Source organism: Pelophylax lessonae (assembly GCF_965119305.1).
Source record: "Pelophylax lessonae genome assembly, chromosome: 2".
NCBI classification, from domain to species: domain Eukaryota; kingdom Metazoa; phylum Chordata; class Amphibia; order Anura; family Ranidae; genus Pelophylax; species Pelophylax lessonae.
The window spans coordinates 108,362,248-108,389,835 of record NC_138769.1 but is presented as its reverse complement, the minus strand read 5'-3'; the positions used below and the strand labels follow the sequence as shown (position 1 = coordinate 108,389,835).

At 41.4% G+C, this 27,588-nt stretch overlaps 1 protein-coding gene and 1 long non-coding RNA gene across 2 annotated transcripts in view; one reads left to right on the top strand and one right to left on the bottom strand.

Annotated features, from left to right (window-relative positions):
* Nucleotides 1–27,588, bottom strand: part of FILIP1L (filamin A interacting protein 1 like) — a 496,325-nt gene that overhangs the window by 34,054 nt on the left and 434,683 nt on the right. Inside the window, exon 5 of the mRNA XM_082245486.1 lies at nucleotides 14,493–17,232. Coding sequence (XP_082101612.1) covers nucleotides 14,493–17,232 — 2,740 coding nt within the window. The remainder of the gene's footprint in view (nucleotides 1–14,492; nucleotides 17,233–27,588) is intronic.
* Nucleotides 1–27,588, top strand: part of LOC309546016 — a 410,500-nt gene that overhangs the window by 49,207 nt on the left and 333,705 nt on the right. The window lies entirely within an intron of this gene.

Below are 27,588 nucleotides of genomic sequence, written 5' to 3'. Positions count from 1 at the left end.
GTCTGTCTTGCCTACAGTCAAGCATGGTAGTGGGAGTGTTGTGGTTTTTGGGCTGCATGAGTGCTGCCGGCACTGGGGAGCTATAGTCCATTGAAAGAACCTTGAATGCCAGCATGTACTGTGACATACTGAAGCAGAGCAAGATCCCCTACCTTCAGAGACTGGGCCGTAGGGCAGTGTTCCAACATAACCTCAAACACACCTCCAAGATGACCACTGCTTTGCTAAAGAAGCTGAAGATAAAGGTGATGGACCGGCAAAGCATGTCTCCAGACCTAAACCCTATTGAGCATCTGTGGGACATTCTTTAAACGGAAGGTGGAGGAGCGCAAGGTCTTTAACATCCACCAGCTACGCAATGTGGTCATGGAGGAGTGGAAGAGGACTCCAGTGGCAACCTATGAAGCTCTGGTGAACTCCATGCCCAAGAGGGTTAAGGCAGTGCTGGAGAATAATGGTGGCCACACAAAATATTGACACTTTGGTCCCAGTTTGGACATTTTCACTTAGGGGTGTACTCACTTTTGTTGCCAGCGGTTTAGACATTAATGGCTGTGTGTTGAGTTATTTTGAGGGACAGCAAATTTACACTGTTATACAAGCTGTACACTCACTACTTTACATTGTAGCAAAGTGTAATTTCTTCAATGTTGTCACATGAAAAGATATAATAAATATTTACAAAAATGTGAGGGGTGTACTCACTTTTGTAAGATACTGTATATTTATCTACACCCCTACGCAATTGTGCACTTTCCTCTTTCCAACAGTGCCATGCTTCTGCAGTGTTTACTTCCTCTTTTCAGTAACTTCCTGTAGACTTGAATGTGGCATTACTCCAACTGTTGTGAAAGTACTTGACAGGCACAGGTAGTACTGAGAAGATTTCTGAACAACGAACTGTAAACACCCTGGGATGCCATCAGAGAAAAGAGTAGGTTAGGGCAGTAGGGAGATGGAGGGTAGGGACTTTTTTTTTTTTTTTTTTTTTTGCAACCTGAATTTTTTTTTTATCTTTCAAATGGAAGTGAACCATTTCAGCAAGGTCATGGACACGGCTGCAGAAATCCCAAGAACCAGGTAGCCAATGCACCTTAAACATGACAGCTGGCACAACATTTGAGTGGAGCTGGTTCCTATAAAGAAAACTCCTGTTGGCTCCTGGATTGGACAGATTAGCTCCTGAATTTTTTATAATTTGTCTACTCTAGATTTAGGATTAAAGCAGAGCCTCTTTTGATACCCACTCAAAATTTTTAAAATATAGTTTGGAAAAGTGCAAATATGTTGAACAGGGGGGAGGTGGTACAACATTTTGGGCTAGGGTATAGGAAGTACCCCCTGACAGGGCCATACATTTATTTCAACCAGTGTTTTTATTTAAAGTGTTTCTACAGCTAAGTTTTTTTATTTTGGATATAGTGCTGAGGAGTTAGAACCCCTGCCACCAAGACAGTAAGAAGAAATCCAAAATATAGAGATGCCACAAGTACAAGAACAGAGGAGGGGTTTTCAAATGGGGACACTTTCCAATGACAGCTAAAAGGGGATTTGCCTTCTTTTGAAGAGGTGTCTTCTCATTTCCTCGTGTATTCAGGAAAGGAGGTGAAGGGAAATCTCTACAATTGGACTTGTATGGATAAAAATTAAATAAACAAAACAGATGGAGTTCTACCTATTTCCTACCCTATCCAAAATGGGGAAACAATGTTTTGACTTTAGATCTACAAGGATGGGATCACCTGGTTCATTTCACTTTTACTGTTTGATAAAAAGTTGGATCACATGCTGACTTCTCATGTTCCTCGGATACTCTATTTATGAGATATCGCAAAAAGATTTGCCAGGTCCACCTGGTTGCCACGTCCCATACATGCTAAATGATGGTTTCACCCTCCCTGATGGATTCTCCATAATGTAGTGTGGACCAATAGGTGGAAAGGATGAGACTAGGGCTGAACGATAGTCGATGTGATATCGACTATCGTTCTGCAGGCACGGGCGATATTCATATCGCCGAAGCCACGATATTCAGGCATTAGGCAGAGCGGGGAGAAGTCGGGACTCGGGGGGAGGAGGAGGACTTACAGTGACTGCGTATGTCCCACACTTCCCTCCCAGCTCTGCCTCTAGTATCCAGCCGACCATTACTCCGCCCTGCTCCGCCCATTGTCTCTCCTGGCTGCATCGGGGGCGGGATCAGGCTGTAATGTTTTTCAACGGAGAGACAATGGGCGGAGCAGGGCGGAGTAATGGTCGGCTGTTGACTAAAAGGGAGGGCTGGAGTACAGGGCGGATTGCATGGCGGCAGAACAGTGTTTGCAGCAGGAGAGGGGGGAGACGTCCGGAGCATGGCGGAGGAGCACTGTGGAACAAAGGCTGCTACCGACAGCCCGCTTCCTCTACACTCTGGCTCCGACAGAAGGCTCGGGCGGGAGAAGTTCTAGAAGTGTGGTGGATCCCCTGGCAGAAAGCTGAGCACTGCTAACTGATCCCTCCTCCAGAGACTAAATGGAGAAATATCGCGATATATATAGTTAAAAACGAAATATCGCAATATACTTTTTTCCCCAATATCGTGCAGCCCTAGATGAGACCCCTTTAAAATAGCCTTGTGGGAAGTGGGAGGCTAGCCAAAACTGCTGGTAAAACAGTAGAAGCTTTTAATAGACCTTCAGACCCGGTTCACACTACTCCGACTTGTCAGGTGACTTGGTCGCCTGACAAGTAGCGCTCCTTTCTGTGCAATGGAACCGTTCTAATCAGAGCAACTCAAGTCGCTCAGACTTAAGCCTAGTACACACGCAACGATTATCGGCCGACCGATCATCCGTCTTTTGTCCAGAGTGGTGTTTTGTTGGTTGGAATGTGCCTAGACTGCACACAAATTTTCTCGCCCGACAAAATTCTACTTCAGAAGTGATGTCATGTGTTGGTTTGCTTTCTTTGTGTTCTTTCTTCTCTGAGCATGCCCAGTCTTGCTCATTAGATTTTTCCCTGTCGAAATCTGTACTGACTGCACAAAAATCGGCCGTGTTTTGACGGCGGACAAAAATTTTATAGCCTGCACACCAGATTTTTTTAGGCCGAAAAGTCGGAGTCTGTTGTCGGAAGCATCATACTAACAAGCTGAAAATCGGCAGATCAGTCGTCAGATGAAAATTCCCTGCCGATTTTAAACGTGTGTGTACGAGGCTTTATAAAAAGGTTCCTGCACTACTTCTGGGCGAAGTTGGAGTGACTTGCATTGACTTCTGTTATGAGAAGTCGTTTGCAAGCCGCGATGAAGTTGTGCTGCACGGGCGACTTCAAAGTCGGGGCAACTTTGAGTCGCCCTGGTGTGAACCAACTCTTAGGGTCCTTTCACACGGCCGCTCCGTGTGTCCGCAAATCATCCCATCCGTTTGCGGATGATTTGCGGACATAATGTAAGTGAATGGCACTGCGGATGTCAGCGGAATACCATCCGCTGACATCCGATTTTCCTCCTTTCAGTTCTGTTCCGTTTTTTTGAATGGAACAGAACCCCATTTTTTCTTCTGTGTAAAAAACGGAAAGGAAGGAAAATCGGGTGTCATCCGCTGACATCCGCAGTGCCATATACTTACATTATGTCCGCATATCATCCGCAAACGGATGGAATGATATGCGGGCACACGGAGCGGATGACACAAATGTCATCCACTCCGTGAAAAAAAAAAAAAGTCCCGCAGCGGACTTAAGCAGCGGAGCGGTCGTGTGAAAGGACCCTAAAAAGATAAGTAACAAAATTGCAATCTCCTGAGCGAACATTACTCTACTCTATTAGGATCTAATTTATAGAATTATGTGCAGCTGTGAAATGAGATTTCTTTTCTCAAAAACAAAAAGTTGTTTTCTGCACAGTTCCCCTCTTTTATTAGCTATTTTCTTAGAACTGTTTTATTAGTAATGCGTTCTAAATTGCTAAGCAGGATTTTCAAACAACATCTGTTTTTGTAGACTACTTAGAAGTTATCAAATATACCCCAAGGTCTCCCTGCCCTCGCTGAATAAAAATATTTACAGCCTTTAAGTGTTTGCTAAAATGGAACATTAGCAGAAATCGGGTTGCTAAGAAATAAAGCGAATAATAATGCAACATAGGAAACAAAAAAGGTCACTGCAGTTCCTTCCTCCATTCATCACATTGATCATCGCAGACAAGGGCAATGGCTGAAATGGCTTAAAGTGTCTCCAGAGTTGTTGTTCGTGATGTTGTTGGTTTTGAAGTGAATTTTAGATTGTGCCAAAGGCAGTGAATTGACTAAATTGTGCCCCTGAACCTAAGATAATATATGTGTGTAAAATATAAACTTATTTATAAGCTGGACTCCAGGCAAACCATGAAATACACAGATACAATACATAGAAGGGAACCAGTTTACTTGCCAAAGGATTTGTATTTCCGTCAATCCAGTTCTGAGATTTGTTCTGCCCTGACTGGCAGCGAAGGAGACCTGATTGTTCTCTGCTGCAGTTAAGTAATAAAGTAATACTTACAGGTCTTGTCCCTCCCCGAGCGCTTGACTAAACCATGATAGGACAAACCCAAAACACTTTCCCCTCCTATTGTTATTTCCTTCTTAGCACTGTGATGCAACTGATTGGCCCCTGTGCTGCTTCTACCCCTTTCAGTCTGAGCTCTGTTGCATAAAGTGTTGCAAAAAGCTTAAGCAAGTCAAATTCATGTACCTACACTTGCTCAGCACTGCTGCCATTCATGGATCACCTTGTGTTTTTTAATGAATACAAGGCTTTCTCTGATTGGACAGAGTGGCCAGAAGGTGTGGGGATGTCATGATATCCACCTTGTCCAATCAGACAATGCCTTGTATTCATTGAAAAAATACAAGGCTGTCTATAAACGGCGACAGTGGCGAGCAACCAACCTCTCTGTGTTGTGTGTGTGCAGAGGGGAAGCTCAAGACAAGGGCGATTGCGCTATTACTGTAGTAGCGCCAACTACTACAGTGATTTTAAGCTCTCAGCTGCTGTTCAGGTTTGAGATATGCATACGCACATTAGAGCTGCACGATTCGGGATAAAATGAGAATCACTATTTTTTTGCTTATAATAAAGATCACGATTCTGAAGAACTTTTTATTTTAAAGATTTACAACCCCTGAACGTTAGGTTGTCAAACAAGATGGAAATAAAATAAGACCGAATACTCTTTGCTTCAATCAAAGTTAAAGAAATGTAATGAAAAATAACTTAATGAGTAAAGAAATAAAACAAAATTACCATTAGGTTATATTAGAGTCTTTGTTTTTTGGGTTTTTTTTATTACTCGCCAATACCAATTACTGATACCTACCGCAACTTTTCTGTTTACACTTCAGCTGTCAGCAGTGGCACAAAGCACTGAAAAGTTATTTTACAAATAAAATACATTTTTTTTTTCATTTTGCACTTTTTTTTATGTGAAACGTGTAAAAATATTAATGAACAAAGCAAAAAAAAAAAAAGTTTAAATTATTATTAGTTTATAAATAGAAGTAAATAATTAAAAAAAAAAAAATCAACAGGAAAATATTATTTACAAGAAGGAGAATAAGGAGTTCATAAGCCTGATTAGAGTAAATTAAGGGTTAAACAGAGGAACAATTTAATAAATATATATATATTTTTTTTTTTTAACTTGACAAGGTTGCTTTGAACTAACTTAATTTGCAGACTGAAGTTCATCCCTTTGATCTGTAAATGAACAGAAAGATACAATGTTTCTTTTTCTCTCTCTTTCAGTGCTGAGCAATGTTGATGATAAACATTTCTGGCTGTTTTTATTTTTTTTTGACAGCTATGAGCAGGGAACTGCTCTGCACTTGTTACCCAAATCATGAAAATGCTGGATTAAGATTGTGTGGGGGGGTTGAATCGAGATTGCGATCTTTTAACTAATAATCATGCAGCTCTAACGCACATTGGGTCAAGCTGGACCAATGTAGGCAATAAAGATCATACTTGGAGATCAGCGTTACATTTTCATTAAGTATAACTAATTTGTATTTGTAGAAGAACACAAATGCCCATGTAATGAATCTTGATCTTGGTCATACATGTTTTCTCATGTGCTGTACATGTTTGATTTATCAATGGATATGGCTCTATGGATTGCATCAAATCCATAGAAGAGAATCCTGTTTTATCCCTTCCAGTAGCTCTCTGGTTATTAGTATTATGTAGTTGGAAAGTACGAGACCGTTTCATTCCTTGTTAGAAAGATAAATAACCTTTAACAGGAGCAGTGTGTGAATATCTCCGCCGTAGCCCAGATGTCTGCGTGATGAGGTTATTCCACTTATGCACCCATTCAACTGCATCATCTGCTTCAATTACACAAATATGTCCCAGATTTCCCTCGCCAGTGGACTTAATTGATGTACATTCATGGGGCCTGTTTGACTAAGCTGAAGAAATGTTTCCATATTATTTGATAAAACGAAAAATCGGAAATTTTGGTTAATGACTCAACTTTTTTTTCGCAATGGAATGTTTGTCGATATGCACTGTATTCATTTTGAATTTTTTTTTGTACAGAAGGTTTTTTTTCTGTACACGTCAACATCCCTATTGCAGCATAGAAGTCTTTTCTCTTAGCTAGTGACCTTTATTTAAAGTAAACCTGCCATGAAAGACATGTGGGGGGTGGCCATTGCTAACCTCCATATAGAAGATAATAGGTTGGTAGTGCTATAGCAGTGCCTACATCTGCAGTCCGCCAATTCAGGCATTTTTTTTTTTTTTTAATGCAGGTGGAAGGGGTGTTAGGTGCTTCTTAACCACTTCCCGACCACCCGCCACATTTTTACTGTAGCGGGGTGGCTCTCCTGCGCAAACCGACGTAGACCGACGTCAGTCGCGCGCGGGAGGCTGGGGGGCGAGCTCGCGCGCCACCGGCGGCGTGCTCCCGCCCCCACTCGGCAGCAGGGAAGCCGATGCACGGGTCAGACTGTTCCGATTGCCTCCTGACACCCGGAATCGCTCCCCGCTGAGAGAGAAGAAGGTCAGCTGTTGTAAACAGCCGACCGTTCTTCTCCCTGAAATGATCACAGAGCTCATGTAATCCTTCTATATAGGATCACATGTCTCTATGGTAATTTCACAAGCCACGCCCCCCCCTCCCCCACAGTTAGAATCACTACCCTAGGCTCACATTTGACTCATTGATCACCCCTGGGTTAACCCCTTCCCTGCCAGTGTCATTATTATAGTAACAGGGCATATTTTTAGCACTGATTACTGTAGTAATGTCACTGGTACCCCCAAAAGTATCAAAAATGTCAGTTAGGGGTCCGATCTGTCCGCCGCAATGTCGCAGTCCAGCAAAAAATCACAGATCGCTGCCATTACTAGTAAAAAAAAATAAAAAAAACAATAAAAATGACATAAATCTTTCCTGTAGTTAGTAAACGCAATAACTTTTGCGCAAACCAATCAAAATACGCGTATTGCGATTTTTTTTTTTTTTTAACCAAAAATATGTAGCAGAAAACAAATTGGCCTAAAATGTTAAAAAAATTTGATTTTTAAATTTTTTTTTTTTTTTTGAGAATGTCATATAGCAGAATGTGAAAAATATTGTTTTATTTTTCAAAATTGTCACTCTTTTTTTGTTTATAGCTCAAAAAAAAAAAATCGCACAGGTGATAAAATACCACCAAAAGAAAGCTCTATTTGTGGGGAAAAAAAAGGACATCAATTTTATTTGAAAAAATTTCAAAAAGAGAATTCCCCTTGTTGTGCGACTTTTTAGGCACTAATTAAAAATTATGCTTAGTGTAAACAACACAAACTCAACACAACTCAATTTTATTTGGGTACAGTGTCACATGACTGCGCAATTGTCCATTAAAGTAACGCAGTGCCGAATCGCAAAATAGGGCCTGGTCATCAAGGGGGCAAATCCTTCCGGTCTTAAAGTGGTTAAAGAGGAACTTCACCCCCCCCCCCCCATTATTATTTTCCCCTCTTGCACAATTATGTACTGCCCAATGAATCTAGTATTGTCTTGCTATGAATCGCTGCACCATTGCGACACACCTAGTTTCACATTGCTGGTTTTGTTAGACATTTTTTGGGTGCCAGCTGCCTCTTCCAGGTTCAGGCAGCCAGCACGCTGATGATGTGCCAGCAGCTCCAGCTGTAATGAAAAGAACATGATGCACCCTTGGATATGTGATGTACATATCTCAGGAGGCTTCGAGCAGAGGAGATGTCATTCTTGCTTCGGTGAGAATGGTAGCCGGGGGGTAGGTAGGCCAAAAAAGTAAAGAAATTTGCTATTTTAGATTGCAGGGGGGTGACGGCATCTGGTGGGTGAAGGTCTGCTTTTGTATAACAAAAAAAAAAAAAAAAGTGGGATATGCTTTAACCAAACCTAGATCATCCGCGTTAAAGCCCAGCTCCAGCCAAAGCTAACTTTTATTCATGATTAGTGTGGAGAGGGTTTTTATTAGACTGGATTCACTCCTTTCCTTCAACATGCTGTATATGCATGTGGCCGTGTGTTGCTGTTCATTCTGAGTTGCTCCCCATTGGAACTATACTATGCCCCAAAGCATCTGCCCTTCAGTGGACGACAACACATGCTGGTGCACTATGCATTTTAATGCCCTGTGTTAACCCAGATGTGTTTTTTTTTTTTTTTTTTTTCACCCATTGAGCTTGATATGGTTCATTGAATGCCGGTTCACATACATGCGATGAGGGAACCCTGCAAATCCTCTGCGGGTTCCCGCATCGCATTCAAATCGCAAGCAGTTCACACTGCCATATGCGAATCGCTGGGGGTGTCAAAACACAGTTAACGACACCCCCAGGTCAGTTCACATATCGCAGTGCAAACTGACAGTTCGGACATGAATTGGATCGCTTTGGTGTGAACCACCATGTGATCTGATTCTGCTACAGAGCCAAAAAAGGGTCCTGCGCGTGTTCTGTCCAAATCCGATGCAAATTCAGCCATACAATCTGTATGGCTGAATTTGCATCGCACAGACATCGCATGTGATTTTCCGAGCAGTGCGCTGCGAATCACATGCGATGTCTGTCATCGCTATAGTGTTAATCGGGACTCAAGGTGAATGGGCTACCTTAATAGATTGCATGTCATTGCGATAAAAAAATGTATTCACTTATGTTTTAACGTGCACAAAATGCTGTGAATCGAGCCAGGGACTTAGACTTCTTTTTTTGAGGGGGAGGGGAATGGATATACTGTCACTTAAAGCGGTAGTATACTCTGCTTTTTAACTTTTACCTACAGGTAAGCCTATAATAAGGCTTACCTGTAGGTAAAATTAATATCTCCTAATCCTGCACGGTTTTGGAGATATTCGCCCTGCATGCAGCCGCTGACACCAGCCGCACATGCTCTCTGAAGGTCCGGCAGACCTTCAGAGCTCCTTGCCGGAAAGTGAACTCCCGTGCACATGTGCGGGAGTGACGTCATCACGGCTCCGGCCACTCACAGCGCTGGAGCTGCCGAACCCAGAAGAGACACCGAACCAAGATGTTGGCTGCCTCAGCGGTGTCCGGGTGACCGCATCGGGGGCTTCATTCTAAGGTAAGTATTTCATAATGAGCTAGTATGCGATGCATACTAGCTCCTTAAGTCTTTGTCCTGCAGGGTTTGTTTGCTTTTTTTTGTTTTTTTGAGGACGAAACCGCTTTAAGCTGCCCATAGATGGGTCGAATCTCGGCCGGTTTAGCAGGGAAAGGCCGAGATTCGATCCATCTATGGACAGGGTGGTTGTACTGAAATCAATCCATCGATCAACTTCTGTACAACCAACCTGTCAGATTTTTTTGCATGCAGTCACTGCTGGCAGCTAAAACTGCTAGCAGTAATTGATCATTGTGCTCTGCTGTCAGAAGGTTAACTGCCAGTAGAACACAATAGCGCTGTGGGAGGGATTTCCCCCATCAACACTGGACAGGAAAGAAAATTGCATCATCTATGGCTTGCATTACTGTCCACTAAATAAGACCCCCCCCCCCCCCACACTGACAGCAGTGTCCTGATGGAAGCTCTTGTTCTTCTCTACTCAGGAATATACAAAATCTCCCCAATGGGTACAGGAGCAACAATAAAAGCCTGACATAGATTCTAACCCTTCTCCTTTCTGTCCAAGGCTAAAAAAAAAAAAAATGAATGCTGGAGTTTGATTTCTCCACAGTTGTAAAATGGATAACTACAAATTATTTGTTTGTACTTCAAACATAAATGTGCTGGTTTTACAGAGGGCTTTATCTCCGTGGAACTTTATTTCCTGGTGTTTGTATTGGCTATTCTACTTTCTTCACACATGAAAAATGCACATGCAGGTTAATTAGCTTCCATCTTCCATTATTTTGGTAGAAACCTTTCACTGGCGATTCCCTCCTACTCCCAGGTAATGATGAGCTTGGGTGTTCTTCATACTCGGATCTCGTGCTTTTATTTTTTACTCTAGGGCTCTTTCACACGGTCCGCCTCCGCAGGCGGATCCGTGTTGCTCAGCGGGGATCGATCCGCGATCCCCGCTGAGCCGGGCGGGTGACAGCTCCGTCTCCGCTTGCAGAGCGGAGAGGGAGGTGTCTCAGCACCCGTTGCCCTCTATGGGGGATCGGAGGAGAGCGGACCGCTTGTCCGCTCTCATCAGATCCCCTCCGATCCGATTACTGAACGGATGGAAAAATAGGGTTTCCATCCGTCCAGATTTCAGCACAGGATCGGATGCGGATGGCAGCGGGTGTCAGCGGAGGTGACCTCCGCTGACACCCGCTGCCCCATAGAGCTGCATGGAGGATCCGATCAGATCCGCCTAAAAAACTGATAGGCGGATCTGATCGGACCGCCCGTGTGAAAGAGCCCAAATAAGCCTCTTTGTTTACATGAGCTGTGGGGTGGAAATGACCTGGTTGGCAGCTCATTGGAAAAAAGAACGCAAGTTCGGAGTTGGGCTAGAGATGGGTTCAGAGGATGCCCAAGATCATCTCTTCTCCCAGGGAATAATGGAAATAGTTTAGTGTTATCTATAAAATGCCACACCCATTTGGGGTCAACTTGGTTAATTTAAAGCTAAAATCTAGGGTGTGCTGAAAGAGTGAAAATCTAAAAATCAAATCCAATATCTAGGGTGTCTAAAGAGAAGAGTCATGGAGTTTCTAATTTTGAATTTTGGGGTGCTGTGTGTGTATATCTTCCAGATCTGTGCATTAATCCAGTGTGAAACCTTTGCCTCTGATGCTCTCTCTCCTTGTGCAAATAGACTGGTCTTGTATCCACCCCCTTCTGTAGTAGGTGGAGTTAATGGATCCCTCCCACTACTCAACACACGGTTGTTTTTCTGCAGTCTTTGAAGCCAGCATACAAAATATTTCAATAGATAAATGAAAACTGGAGCATATAGCAGGTCTGGCATAAAAAATGTTATTCTCCCATTTGAATAAATAATATTAGATAATCACAAAATATTCAAAAAATGGATTGTGTCATTTTCAGTGACTTCTTTATATCTGGCTAACATAGCCAACCATTCTTGTAAAATAATAGCATTCTATAACACTGTATCCAGATAACTTGGGTGTGTGTGCCCACAAATGTATATAAAAAAGATGATTGTAAAAAAAGCAGATGGCGAATTGCTCCTTTCAGTCATGTTTTAATACTTCATAAAATGATAGTAATAGTTACCAAACACTTTTATAAAACAATAAATTTTGCTTCACGATTTCCTCAGTGTTATGGATAGTAACATTTCATGTGCTACTACAGAAACCGCAAACTTATTTTACTTTTACTGGGGACATGGCACACCGCAATCCTTTTTACATTTTTACACCACTAGCTTCAAGAATGCTGCACACATTTTCTGTAGTACCAAGGCTGGCCAAAGATTGTCGTTTTCTTTCCTTTAACCAAGGGTTGAAGGAAAGAAAATTGCTTGATTCCCCCATCAACACAGTCCGTGATATGGGAATCCCTTCCACTGTGCTATTGTATTCTGATGTCGGGAAGATCCCCCCCCTTCTCCCATCAGAATACAATGACCACTTGGGGCTATAGCTTTCCACAGTGATTGCACGAGAAACCTTAACAGGCTGGTTGTACTGAAGTTGATTGATAAACCACTTCAGTACAAACAGCCTGCCCATAGATGGTTCGAAAGTTCAGTGGGAACCGGCCAAATTTTGATCTGTATATAGCTGGCTTCCCAGTATGGCCACCTCTCTACATGTTCCTATCATTTACTGTTATCACTGTGTGAAGTGACTCTGTTAATTAAAGAGATTGTAAACCCACTCTTATAACTTGTACCTATAGGTAAGCCTTTAATAAGTCTTACCTAAAGGTACTGTAAATATCTCCTAAACTTGCATTTCATGCAGCCAATGACGTCATCGGCGCATGTGCTCTGAAGGAACAGCCACCCGTGCCGCTCCTTCAGAGCCCTGTGCCGTGAACGGCAGCTCCCACGCGCATACGTGAAACAGGAAGCAAGACGACCCAACATGTGGGCTGTGTCACCGGTGAGTGGGCGGCACTGCAGGGACTTCGTTCTAAGGTAAGTATTTCATAACGAGCTAGCATGTGATGCATACTAGCTCATTATGCCTTTGTCTTACAGGGTTTTTTTTTTTTGGGGGGGTTTACAACCTCTTTAAAAAAAAAAAGCTGCTGCAGGTATATAGTGCAGGAATCTAAATGGACGCACCAGCTACAACACTGCCGGGTAGTGCCAGAGCTTGTCTGCTCCCTCCAACCCATCACAGATTCGAATTGGCCCATCACTGGGATGAGCTGTCTACCTAGCCAATAAAAATGTATGGAAGGGGGAGAAGCATTGGAGCCTTTACATTCTTTCACTTTACACTTTGTAGCAGTTTTCTTTCATCTTTTCCTTTTTATGTAATGAAGTTACTTTGAATCAATACAAACTCTTGAAAGATACCAACACAGTTACATTTTTAATGTCAATTTTTTTAACATTAAAAATCATGGCCATTTTAGGGGCAAAATAAGCACACAGGACTGCCACAGGAAGCTAGAAAAAGTGTGTAACATTGCCTTGTAAGCCTTTAATAATCGTCTGAACAGTACAGTAAAAATGTCTTCATCATAACCCTAGCCAGTAGCTGCCAAAGAACAAGTCTAATGTAGACTATGTGGCCTAACATTTGTGGACACCTGAGCATCACATCTATATGAGCATGTTGGACATCCCATTCCAAAGCCATAGATAACAGTAAAGCAACCCCCCCACCCTTATGCCCTTTGCATCTTTAACTGTCTTCACAAGATTTTGCAGTGTGTTTATGGAAATATGTACCCAGTTATTCAAAAGAGCCATGGTGAGGTTAAGTACTGATGTTGGTTGAGAAGCCCTTGCTCACAATCTGCATTCCAATACATCCCAAAGTGTTCAGTAAGTTTAAAGTTCTGTGAAGGTCACTTAAGTTTCTCTGCACCAATCTCATCAAACCAAGCCTATATGTAGCTGTCTTTGTGCACAGGGACTCAGTCCTGGTGGAAAAGACACCATAAAGTTGGAAAGTGTACAATAGTCTAATATGTCTTTGTATGCTGTAACATTAAGGCCCCTTTCACACTTGTGCAACTTGTCATGCAACTTTGGACATCAGAGTTGCACGACATGTCGTTTGCCATGTTTTCCAATGATACCTATTCATATATGCGCAACTTAAAGTTGCACCAACTTCAAAGTAGTTCCTGCACTACTTTGGCCCGATTTTAATGCGTTTTGAGGTCCAAAGACACAGACATTGCTTCAAGTCCAGTCAAAATCGCGGCAACAAAATCGCGGTAAAATCGCGTGACTTTCAAGTCGCACAAGTGTGAAAGGGGCCTAACTGTGTTCTTTACTGAAAACACCTGAACTCACAAAATTGAAGCGGTGTCCACAAACTTTTGGACATAATCTGTATTATATCTTGAAATGTGAATAGTTGATTACTATATATGTATAACATAAATATATTTTCCGGTGCCCCTCATCATAAGTATTTTGCTTATTAAACCTATCTAAGAATTGTAACCACATTCTTACCTTTTAGGAGTATTTTTAACCATGAATGTATGCCAGGCAAAAAAAAATGGACAATTAAGAGCACGTTTTATATGTGAGCAAAAGTCACCGAAAAAAATGTTATGAAGTTCAGGTTTACCACAATAATTTTACGAACAGTGTTTGTGGAAAAATAATACATTAAGGTATTTAATACATGTGCACACTAAATATATACTCCATACAGATATTGTAAATGAAAAAGCATACAATGTGTACGCACACCTGAATAAAATAATACATAGGAACAGACATTGGTTTCGTGTTTCTTGTCATGCACACAGATCTCCTTAAAACAATGTTTTTACAATTGTTTAGGGTTGCAAAACTTTGGTGGTTTGTTAGAGGATTTGGGTAGGAGTGGGTGTTTGGGATAGATCAGGTATGGATATTACTTACTGTAAATTGTGACTGCCGTGATAGTGGAGTAGCAGTTGGGGTTATAGTAATGCTGTTGGTGATTTTATTTGTGGGTTTACTTGGAATTCCATTAGTTAGTGAATGTCTTTTCTCTTGTACTGGAGTGGAAGGACTGCTAGGTCGTCTTAGGTGGATATGAATTTTATTGTCCTCAGTAGTTATGACACTTGAAGTTGAGCTAGAACTGTTTGACCTTTGAAACTGCCATCCAGCTTGTTTATCAGGTGATACTCGAAAAACAGCAGTTCCCCCAACTTCCATTGGCTCTGGTGACAGTACACGTTCTGGAGAGCTTGAAGAACTGGTTAAGGCCAGTACTTGGATTGGGGACATTGTTCTGTCTGGAGTTATGGAACCACATGAGTCAGGTGACCTAGGTCTTACAAAAGATGTCATTGTAAAGGGTGACACCACTTGATCTGGTGTGACATATCCTTCTATAACTTTTGACTTCACAGGAGTCAAGGAACCATTTTGAATGATTGTTATCCTTTGTTTTGGAGTGCCACAGTTTGGTATCACAGCAGTGCTTGTAAAGGAGTGTGGGTTTTCTGTAGTAGGGCTTGTTATTTCAAGAGTGGCTGTATTTTGTCCATGATCTGGTGTGACTTTGATATGTAATGGTTGACCTGGTGTATGTGTAAGGACCATATCTCCTGGATGAATGTAATTTCCATTCTGTTTTAAATGTACTTTACCATTTTGTCCCTGTTGGTTAGATTTTGTCCATGGTGATACTAATTTTCTGTTGTTATTTAAGCTATTGTTGTTGGATGTGTTATATCTGAAAGCAACAGGAGAGTCTTCATCTTGTGTGTCATCTTCCTCATTGTCACTTTCTTGGTATAATTGTCCATTTATGACTGCTCTTTCCAAAGGAACAAGGCTTTTGTAATCAGGTGGTTCATTATATGTTGGCTCTGTCTGCACTTCCTTTGAGAACACTTGGAAGTCTGAAATTCTCCTTCCATTGAGGCTGGGCCGCAAACTCTTGCTAAAACGACGATACCTTTCAAGTTCTTTGGATAGGTTTTCCATTTCTTTTGTTAGCTCTTTGTTCCTGTTTTCCTGCTGCAGGAGTTTCCTCTGAAGAACTGAATGATCTCCCTTTAAACGACAAATTGTGTCCTCTGTTTTCATGTAGTCATGGATCTTCTCCTTCAAGGCTGTAACTTCTCTTGAAAGGTGGCCAGACTTTGCCTCTTCTTCTTTTAGCTTAGTCAATAGCATTTTTTCTTGGAAAGATCCTGATTTCTCAGCAAGCTTATAGTTTGCTAGTTCCATTTTTACTACTTCAAGTTCCTCAGAAAACATTTTGGCTCTCTGCTGCTCATTATAATACCTTTTCTCCAGAGATTCATACTCATCCTCTGTTTTCATTAGGTCATCTTCCATTGCTTTCATCTGCTTTAGGGTGTGTTTTAACCTTTCAACCTCTTGAGTAAGTTCTCTGATTTTATTGTTTTCCTGGTACAGTGTTTCGGACTGCTTATTTTCCTGCTTCATTTTGTTTTTCAGAAACTCCTTTTCAATTAATTCAAGTGACTGCAGTTTTTTCTTAAGGATGGTCACTTTGGACATAAGATCGTTACCTTTTTCCTCCTCTGCTCTGAATTTGCTTTTTAGCTCGTCATTTTCTTTCGTGACAGTTTGCAGCTTTTCCTGTAATTCTGTCTTGGATTTGAGAGATTTTTTACTTTCGTCTATCAGTTTTTCTGTAATGGACGTCACTTTGTTTTGCTCCTGCTGTAGTTGTGAATTGGCTGCTTTGAACTTCTCTTCAGTTTGTCTGATCTTTTCAGTAAGGGTTTTTCTTTCCTCCACAAGCATCACTGTTAAAGTTTTTAGTTTAGTGAGATCCTCTTTGAGTACTGTTTCAGTTTTCTCAAGCCTTACTTCAATAGCTTCTAGCTCCCGGGTTCGAACTTTTAAACTTTCTAGTTCATTAAACAATTGCTTGCTGTTGGCTCGTTCTTTTTCCAGGGCACTTTTAATGGATTGGCATTCTTGTTTACTTTTGCTGAAAGCATCTTCCAATTTCTCCAGGTCATTAATCCTTTTGCTTACCTTGTCAATTTCAACTTTTAGAGATTTGCTTTGCGAGGCCTCTTTTTCTAATTTCTTATTGAGATCTCTGCATTGTTCCTCCATTTTCATAAGCTCTTCATCTTTGCCTTCCATTTCGAGCAGACGTTTTCTCAGCTCCTCCACTTCTGTCATAAGGCTGGAGTTTCCACATTCTCCCTTATTCACCTTCTCCTTTAGGTCATAAAGTTCATCCTCTGCTTTACGCAGAGTCTTGTTTGTTTCCTCGAGCTCATCTATTTGTCTGCTAAGTGCTGCCAGCTTTAATCTGAGTTGGCGGTTCTGAGTCTCTTCGCTGGTTAGTTTGGCCATCATGGATTCATGCTCTTGGAAGAACTTACTTTCCTGAGTTTGAAGTTCTATTTCAAGTCTGTTTGCTTTTTGTTCCTCTTCTTCTGCCTTTACTTCTACAATGGCGAGCTTATCCTGTGCTTTTTGGGCGGTTAATGTTAGCTCTTGGATCTTGGCACTTTGTGCTTGTAACTGCTCCGTTAACCTCTGTTGCTCATCGACCACAATTAATGCAAACGATTTCAGCTTTGTAAGCTCATCTCGAAGTTTGGTTATTTTCTTGTGGTTCTCTTTTTCTTTTTTAGACTGGTAAGTTCCTTCTTGTTCAATCAGTTTTTTTAACCTAGAAAAAAGAAAAGGGAACATAGGTTGAAATTTACAAAATCTTTTAAAAAATAAAATAGAAAATGTAAAGTATTTTTCTCTTTAATAAATATCTAAGCTGCATAAATATTGTGTCAAAAAGTAAACAATGTTTTGGATTGCGTGCTTTTTTTTCCACCAGTTGATGCATATTCATTTTTATAATACATTTTTCTGCATACTATCATTTTTATTCTCTGTTCTAAATTCTTTAGGTAACCATTGTAATGGACATTGCTTAGTAATCACTTCAATTTAGAACAGCTGGACCAGTCTCAAGCCTACACAACCACTGGTAAAATTTGTGAAGCCATGGGTACAATAACATGGACTGGCTTTTTCCCATAGGATAATTTATTAGTATTCTTCCCCCCCCCCCCTTTAAGCATAAGCATAGCATTCGTTGCACAAGTTTGGTAACATTTCAAAATAAATAATGAGATGCACACAATGCTACTTATTGATATAAAGAATAGTATCTAATATATACAGTCTAGTCTACTTTGATCTAATGAAAAGTTTACAGCTCAGGTATTCTGTTTCATGCAGCCTTATGCTTGGTTTGGATCTTCTGTGATTCCATACTTGTTAAGATCTATCCTCAGTTCCGCTTAAATATAGTAGTTCGTACAGTCCCGTTAAGACGTCTATGGCCAACTTTGGTACCAGCTTTGTGACTTGTCTTTGAAAGTGCTTATTGTATTGTAAAGTATGCTAAGCACAATAAGCAAATGGCTTCTTTAACACTTTGACATCAGTTAACACTCAGGTTGGTGTCCTTTTAAAGTGTATGCTAAGTCAAAACGTATTTATTATACTGTGACAGGATGGTTTTGCTTAATGGCTTGGTAAAACGCTCTAGGTAAACCTCCCTGGGTTTTAAACAGTTATAATTAAAAATATGCACAGCTCACACAGTGAACCAATTAGAACCCAGTATTTTACTTGTTCAGATTAGAAAACTAAACAAAATTTTTACGGACACAAGTTCCAGTCATTTTTGTGTCTGGGGATCCAGCGATGTCCTCACCTGAGCCATTCCTTCCCTCAGTCTTCTGTCTCCGGTGCCCGCATCTCAACTGTGGGCACCTGCCTGTGGCAGCTTATGGCTTCACAGCCAGTGGCTCACACCAGTGAGGGACTACTTCTGCTCCAACCGCCTAAGCCAGGTACCTGCTCACCCCCAAACCACAAACCCCAAACCAAAAAAGTGCAATTTGTTAAAAGGGGGGTGGAGGCCTTAAAGTGGAACTTCCCCTTTTGGATTGAGCTTCTCTTTAATTCTGGTGTTTAATCAGTCTATTCCAAAGTATTATAATACAGATGATATTCTGTATATATTTGTGAACATTCATTAAGGCTACATACTTTTTATAAGACTCTGCCCTTTTGCCCTGTTTTGGCTCTTTTTTGTAACCGTAGCTTGGTTAAAGTTTTCTAAGGTAAAGGTAAAGTTCCTTAAACAAAATTTTCTATTTTTATTTGTTTAACCAGCGAAAAACAAACTTAATTTTGAAATAGGAAACTACTGCTTTTGTTCCAAAGTAAAAATTCTTCCAGTTATCAAAATACCGTCCTAGTCTATGTGCAAAATTTGCATCCTTTATGTCAAAGAATTTTAACTCCAAGTGCTTAAATGTCATATATAAGGTTGATTCTGAATGAAATGTGTCCTTAGATTATGAATAGAAACCATTATATGATCTCAAGGATCATTACACTGGATAAATACATGGTGCGTTTGTGAAGGTAAAAAAGCTGTGGAAAATGAGGCTCTGCTCATTAATCAAGTTATTGCAGTTCTTATACTGAATACATAGGAAAACAGCACATGAACGGAGATCATTGGCAGGTAAAACCTTGATTTTAGCCATCCTGGTTTCCTTTTTTTAACCCTAGATTTTAAAATGTTTATACATTGAACTGCTTTTCCTTACATCACTTTTTTTTTCTGAGTTGACTTCGTCCTGCCTAAAATGCCCATGATTTCACTTTAGAACAGCAAAAACTGCCCGAACATTCTCAAAATTAGTAAAATCATGCGCTTTTATCGTTTTTTTTTTTTTTTTTTTCTATGACCAGCTTTTCTTTTTAAGAATGGTGAAATAATGTAAAAGCTTACAATTGGTATTACTGGTGGCTGTAACCAGTACTAGAGCAACTCCAATAGAAATGTATGCCTTTTATTAAACTTAAGCCTGGTACATACTATACGTTTTTTTTTTATTTCTGGGTTGAACGAAAAAAAAAAAACTGTCCACATTGATTCAACGTTAGTACAGTGATCTCCCCCTTGCTTAGCTGCTGTGTTCTGACAGGGGGACCCCCCCCCCCAAAGGACTCCAATCAGCGCCCTCAGCCATTGGCTGAGAGCGCTAATCGGGAGCCAGTCGGCTGCTGGTTTTTCAGCATGTTCGTTTGACAGAAGCCTGCCAAACGGCCAGCTTCTGTCAGATCGGCTGCCATACACATGGGTCGAATGACGTTGGTTTTTATTGAACCTGCCAATGTCGCCTGGCATTCGACCCTTGTGTACGGGGCTTTAGAGTAGGCACTAGGCACCTATCTTTTAATGTTATTGACAACAGTGGAAGTCCATATGCTCTGGCATTTTAGGTTCTTTTGGGCCCCTTGACTGGTTTTCAACACCTCACAGTAATGTACTTATTATGTCCTAGCTAGAGTGCTAGACAAATTCTAAGAACTAGGTAACAAATCAGAAGTAACACTATAAGGAGGATGCATAGAACATTGTAAAAGGAGCTTAGCACTGTATACAGAGTGTGTACTGCCCTAGTCACATCTGAATGATGATCTTTTTTGTACAGGCTTAAACCTTGTTATTACCATCCATTTTATGTGATCAATAACAAGGCCAGTATCTTGTCTCTTTAATGCAGAGGTAGCATTGGACTGGACATTCCTCCAATCAAGCCCACATACAAAGGCACATGTGGGCTACAGAATGTCTTGCAACTACTCTCATCAGCTCTGCATCCATCCATGTATTCTTTTGCTGGAAATAAACAAACCAAGCCAAAAACTGTGTATGTTATCTTTTGGTGCTGCTCCTTTCTTTGCTCCCACTGTTGCCTCTGAAAAATACAGTAAAACCTTGGTTTGAGAATAACTGTGTTTGGGAGCGCTTTGCAATACAAGCACATTTTTAAAATAAATTTTGACTTGATATACAAGCGATGTCTTGATATACAAGTAGCGTCATGTATAAAAAAGAAGAGAGGGTGCCTCTAAGTGTAGTAATATGGTTACATTTAATGAAGGTTCAATATTTAGCAACTCACATGGTTGATGATTAAAACAGGCACATCTAAGTATGCCGGCATCCGGGGTAAAGCTGTCCACATAGACCATCCTCTGCACAGCCATCTTCATCATCCCTTCCCCGCTGCACTCCACCAGTGATTCAAAGCCTCACTTTCAGATCACTCTGCTGCAGGGCAGTCAGGATTGCAGACTGACAGTGGTGAGAGCCGGTGGTTCAGAAGATGGTCTATGTGGACAGCTTTACCCCGGATGCCTGCATACTTAGATGTGCCTGTTTTAATCATCAACCATGTGAGTTGCTAAATGTTGAACCTTCATTAAATGTTACTATATTGCTACACTTAGAGGCGCCTCTCATCTCTCTTATATTCTGTAGCTCTGCTAGATTTTGCTCCTAATCCCCTTGGGAAGGCTGCATATTGGGGATGGACATTTTATGGTTACACAACCTATCAAATTGCTATAATCTTTGTATATAGACTATAAACTGAAGGACTTGTGGAACGAATCATCTGAGTTTCCATTATTTCTTATGGGGAAATTCGCTTTGATATAAGAATGCTTTGGATAACAAGCATGTTTCCAGAACGAATTATACTCGCAATCCAAGGTTTTACCGTATAGCCCTCCAGAACTTTTACTCATTTCACTGTTTGTTGTTGAAAGTTTTATATTGTTTCTTTATGGTATTTATATGCTATCAACACATTGGAGTCTCTTTATTATGATGGTCAGCTCCATCTAGTTGTCGTAATGTGGTATTTTCCTGAAATCCCTTAATCAGGTAAATACCATATTATGGACGACACTTGATGGAGCTGGCGGTCATAGTGTCTCCCGGTATTAGAAGTGACTCGTGCAGATAGCAATGGAATGACAGAGCAGACGGAAATCCTATTTTGTGCCTTAGATCAAGGCAAGTACACACTACAGAGGGATATACTTTGTTCATTTTATTTCTTACGTTTACAACCATTAAAATAGAAAACTTCCATGAGAAAAACACGGGAGTCAGCCTTTGCTGGTCTCTGCTTAGTTACCTGACCTTCACACTGACCATTTTCTTCAGTACTGGCCCAAAAAAGTATGCAGGTAAGGAATTTTTTGACATTCTTGATTTACATACTTTTCCCAGGTCAGAAGCTTAAATGCATTTTCAGGAGGTTCCAAAAGCAACCACCAAATATCTATATTAATGCTCACCTTCCCTTAACTCCCCTACCTCTATCTGTTATTTTGATCTGCATATGAAAAAGTTCGCTTTAAATCTTATCTTTGGGCAAGTAGTTTTTCTGCCCCAACCTTCCCATCATCTTCTACAGAAAAGCACCTTTGTTTACTTTTGAAAACTCTTCTTCAGAGTCCTAATGACTGCACCAGCTATCTGTTCCTGTAGTGCCGGAGGGGTCATCTGCTTGGCTACGTCACATAGGCTGACCATAGATGGCTTGTCCTGCAAGCACCACACAGCTAGGCAAAAGCCGATTTTTAAAAAGTCTGTTGAGCAGAGTTTAAAATTATAGGCCGAATAGTAACTGCATCCTATCAGATTCGGTCATTAATTGGTAGTTCCATGGTGTTCAGACAGTCAGAGGTATCATGGCTGCCTAAACACAATAGCCAGCAGTGCAGACTCCTCCATCCACTCTGTTGGTGTGGATAGGGGATTGATTGACTTTCTCACCTCGGCCCACGTATGGGAACCTAGAAAAACACCCTGCAGAATTATTGGAAGGGAATCTGTGTGGAGAGCAGTTACACGGCACTGAAATGCTGTCTCTACAGGTGTTATGGAGTAAAGAGTTTGGAGATGTTCCACAATGATATAGTTGGGGCACTTCATTTTATTTTTTTTTAAGTAACATTTTCTCCCTAGAGAGCTGTTTTAAGGAAAAATGCTGCCACAAGAATGAGAAATGAAAAAGCTTTGAAAGGTTACACACAAGCTAAAACTTTTTAGACATATTGGCTCCATGACTCCTGAGAATTTTCCGTACCTGGCATAAAGCGCACAAATGGTAATGAAACTTGGGTAAGCCATTTTCCTTTTGTAACGCTAAAATGTTGTTTAATTGTAAATTCCTCTAACTGCAGGAATTTCAGGAAAATGATCTCACGGCTGGGGTAATGTATATTATTGCAGTACAGTGGAGATTCCAGCTGTCAGGCAGCCTGTTCTCATCACATAAGGGCAGGTGCTTGTATTTATCACCAGATGAAGATCTGTCAGGGTGATTCACCCTCTGATTTATACTGCGATTTACATGCCGGGGTGGCAGCTGTCACTTTTCCCATCACCTCAGGGGATGACGTTATATAGGTATTGCGGTTGTATAATACATAGGGGTCACGTTACCCCAAGGGTATGTCGAGAGAAGCAGTGTCTTTGCACAGCATAGCCTTCAAGTTCTTCACTTTTTTTCATAAACTCTGCTTTTCATGAGCTGTTCATAATAATAATTAATTTGTAACAAATCCAAATTTCTACTTAAAGTAAAACTAAAATAAAAGTAAAACATTTTTAGTCAGTTGAGTATGTCTATGAATCTCTTTTGCCATAAAACCTTTTCACCTTCTTACTAACCTTTTTCTATGAACTGGATATTGGCCACTGCGCTTGTGCACTGCAGTGTACCGTGGACCTGGGTGTCAGAATGATGATTGATGGCATCTGTGGCTGACCAATGACTAAAGACAAAAGCCAGGGAGAAGATGGTAGCCATTCCGCAACAGAAGGTAGTGCAGATGTTGCAGAGGGGCAGTCAAGCAGTATGCTTTAATTACTTGCGCATTATGGCAAGATCTGCAGGGACCCACAGCAGTATAGTTCCACTTTTACACTCGGTTCATAATATGCGAATCACATCTATTTTTAAACGCATTTCATTTGCATACCATGTGAATCAGGCCTGCTTCCAATGGAACTGGTTCACACATGTCCGGGCCAGCCACAGTCCATTTCTGAAAAGGGTCCTGTGCTGTTTTGGGTCCGGTTTAGGTGCCAATTCAAGTACAAATTTGCACCTGAATCACACCTGAACCGGTGAACAAAACTGCATGGACTTTGGGCTGAAAACCTGCAGCCGGACATGTTCAAACCCAGCCTAAAGCATTTGTATACCCCAACAATGAACTTCTCTTGTTTGCCCCTTTTGCCCTGTTAGATAATACTATTAAAAATCTTAAATTATAAATATCCTGTACTCTGAAAATCCAAGCAGTGTTGTCCGCTCTGACCAGTTTACATCTGTTGGTGGCAGAACCCCTTTCCCCAGTTCTGTTGAACCAGCCAATACGGGCTGATATTCAGCCTGTACGTACCAGGCTTTAGCATGCCCGTGGTTCTTGGAATTTGGTCAAGTATTTTCTGCTGAAGGGGGCACTCTGATTTTTAACGTTCAGTAAAAATCAAGTCATCTTAGACACTGAGGTCCCTTTCACATTGGTACATTACAGTCATGCACAGTAAAACCTGAGTACTGTGGTGCAATTCATTTTGAATAGCACCCCAGGGCAATGTTACAGCAGCAGACAAAGCACCCGCAATGTAGCACACCACAACAATGTGCATTGGGGCTCAGTGCATTGAAAGAAGAAGCATATCTGTGGGTAAGGAGTGCTGCCAAGCCCATTCTCAATGAATTAGCTGTCTTAATGTACAGTAACAAACTGTGGTTTGCTAGTGCATCTTATAATGTGAAAGTGGCCTTGGTTACATGACTGGCTGTTGTGTCCCGAAACGTGTTTTCTCCATGAAAAATAGTTTTTTTTTTTTTTTTTTGTTACATCTTCTACTGTTTAGGTTATTAAGAGAATGGGGTGGGCAGTAAAGAGAAAATCTTGTTAATGACATTGAGTACTCCGTAAAGGAAATTTTCACCTTTTTGGGACTCCTAACTCCATTTGTGCCATTCTCTATGGATGAAAGAGAAAAGTATCATTACCACATGTGCACAACTTATAACTTTCACCAGAATCTTAGAGTACACTGTGGTCCAAGAGGAGCTGTGATGGGCTTGAGAATGAGCAGATATCTGTCACCAATCATTCTTGGGTAGACCTTTTTTGCCCATTCATTGTTGACTTTTCTGCTGTATGGTTGTAGAGACTATCATGTCCTGCGGTCTGAGAGGTGAACATGTATGGCCCAAGGAAGCAACAAAAGCATAATGAGTTGGTGTAGTATTTATATTAGAAAAACTTGCATGCAGGATTACTCAGTACTTTTTTATTAGTATTATTATACATGTTTAGGACTTGAACATTGATGCAGAGGGTGTTATAAGCTTACTGATAGATCCACTTTTATTCCTTGAATAGAAGTAATTCTTTAGTCAGAGTCTCCCCCAGGGGCTTATCTGCAAACCAGATGGTGATTTCCTGGTACACTGGATTGTGTGAGCAGGCCAGATAATCTAATCATACTTTGATGGTGTCATCCAGATTGTGTTTTGGTGATGTAATGTCATTATTTCCCACATGTGGCACGCAGCTATACATTAGCCATTACAGCACCTGCATTTCATCATTGTCTGTGACCCAGTTTTCGGCATGGTGTGTGTCCTCCTTTTATACAGACAAGCCTTTAGAGCTAGAGGCACTTCATTTCGACACCACACTCTTAGCGATAGTGTCACTCATCAAATACTAAACTCCCTCGTTTCCTGCAGCACTCTGGACATACTTTAGTATTTTACAGAGCACAGGAGGATCTAGCTGTATATCCATTTAATAGGGACCTGTCAACTTCAAACCATAGCACTTAGGGCTCATACACTCACACAGATATGCAAAAGTGTCTGTAATGCTCTTTAAAAGTAGTGCAGCATGCGCCAAATTCATGTCCTTGTCTAGAAACGGAACTTGAATTTGGCACATGCTATGCCACTTATTGGAATGCATGTAAGACCCTTTTGCTAAATTTTGTCTGTTTCTCTTTGTACGCCATAAGAGAGTCGGCCTAATTAGCTCCAATTTTGTATGATACAAATTGTCTGTATTTTATTTTGAAATTGGCGCATTCAGTGTGCTACAATGTAAAAGTGGGGCATTTCAGAACTACCTGAACTGGGTGCACGAGTCACTGTCAGAACCAAAAGTGTCACAAATGCTTCATGAATAACCGCACTACATTAACCTCTTGGCACCGACCGCACGCATATATGTGGCGGCTTGGTGGGTGGGCCTTAACGCCTGCGGCATATATGCAGCCCTGTTAAAAGAGCTTACTGTACAGAGAGCACACTCCCTGCATGCTTCCACCGTGGTAGCCAGAGGCGAATGGTAAGCTCCCCGTGCATACTCTCGATCGGTGGCTTTCCGATCATGTGACCACTATCATGACCTCCCAGCTCTTAAAACTCCTAAAGGGCCGGGAGGTAGTCAGCGCGAACCGGTTAACAAGGGAAATTAACACCAAAAACTTGGCGCATCAGCTTTATTGAATTCCCCCTATATACGTTGATCTTCTGTGGATTCCTGCAGCTGGAATGACAGGTGTGTGTGAAGAGGTGACGCCATTCAAAACTATAACAGGCTGACAATGGCCACAGCTATCCATGACTGTTTGTGAAGCCAGCTACTGGACAACCTTTGTATGTCCAGCCATGATAGTAGATGCTGGCGTGAACATTTATTAAAGAGGCGTTCCGCCCCCCAGGAAAAAAATTATAAGTCAGCAGCTACAAATACTGTAGCTGCTGACTTTAAAGTATTAGAACTTACCTGTCCAGGGTTCCCGCGATGTCGGCACCCGAAGCCGATTTTCGTATCCGCTCTTGGGTGCTGCCTCCGCCATTCAGGGTGAGGGAACCCGGCAGTGAAGCCCTTCGGCTTCACAGCTGGTTCCCTACTGCGCATGCCCGAAGAGCGCTGCACTTTCTAATTGGCCCATCGGTGGAGGAAGAAGGAGGAGGAAGAAGGAGGGTCGAACTTCCGAGAAAACAGGTACCCATTCCCCCCCCCCCCCCCCCCCGAAAGGTGCCAAATGTGACACCAAAGGGGGGGAGGAAGCATATAATCGGAAGTTTCACTTTTGGGTGGAACTCCGATTTAATAGCTGCTGATGCTCAGCCTATACAAAACAATGACATGCAGACGGTGGCTGGAGCTATCCATGACTGTTTGCACAGCCAGTGATGATCTGCAAATCTATCCTAAAACTATGTTGAGGTGTTGCGGTGCGCTGCATAAAAATGCAGTATGCCTACATTTATACCTAGGAAAACACAATGCAAGCCATCACGGTGCGTCACAATGCCCATCGATGGCTAGACTTGAAAAAAAATACAATTTTGTGACATATTAATAAAGTTAAAATAAGAAAAAAGTAAACAGTTTATTGAGTTGTAACAACAGATTGCACCACTCTCTCTGCCCTTACACAACCCACACAAGTCTGCACACTTTTTAGCGTGCAGGCTGGTGTAAGCAGCCTTTAGAGTATCCATAGACAAAAATATAGATAGTTGGAACCTGTCCATTTTTTTTATTTTTTTTTATTTTGCTGTCCGTGTCTTCTGTCTAAAAAGTCACTCTATATGTGCCGGAAGAAAAAGTGATGGAAAATCTTAAATGTTACAGTTGTCACAGGATGGAAGAGGAAATATTGCAAAGTGGACATCTGTTCCTATAAAAACTAGGAGAGGATTTTCCCTTCTTTTGGAGAGATTGTGACTTGCTGTTGTGTCTCCCAAGACAGGATGTGAAGAGAAATCTCTCCAAAGGGGGACATGTAGGGAAAAAAATGTGGGTTTTTGGTTTTTGCTATGAATACATTTTCAAATATTTCCATATAAGAAACAAAATACACAGCTGTAACACATACGTGGGAATGGTTTTGTTTGGCAAAGAATTTGGCGTGTATCCTTGTGAACCACCCAGAGTGTTACATTATGAGGGTGACAACACTTTTCAGGATCTGTAAAGCTCCTGATGACACTGACCCCCCCCCCCCCCCCTTCTGCCTGCTCTTGTTTTACTAGTAAGCATAACCACCCTGGCGAGGCCCACCATGAACTCATTCCTTCTTGTAAGCTCAATTACCTCTGAA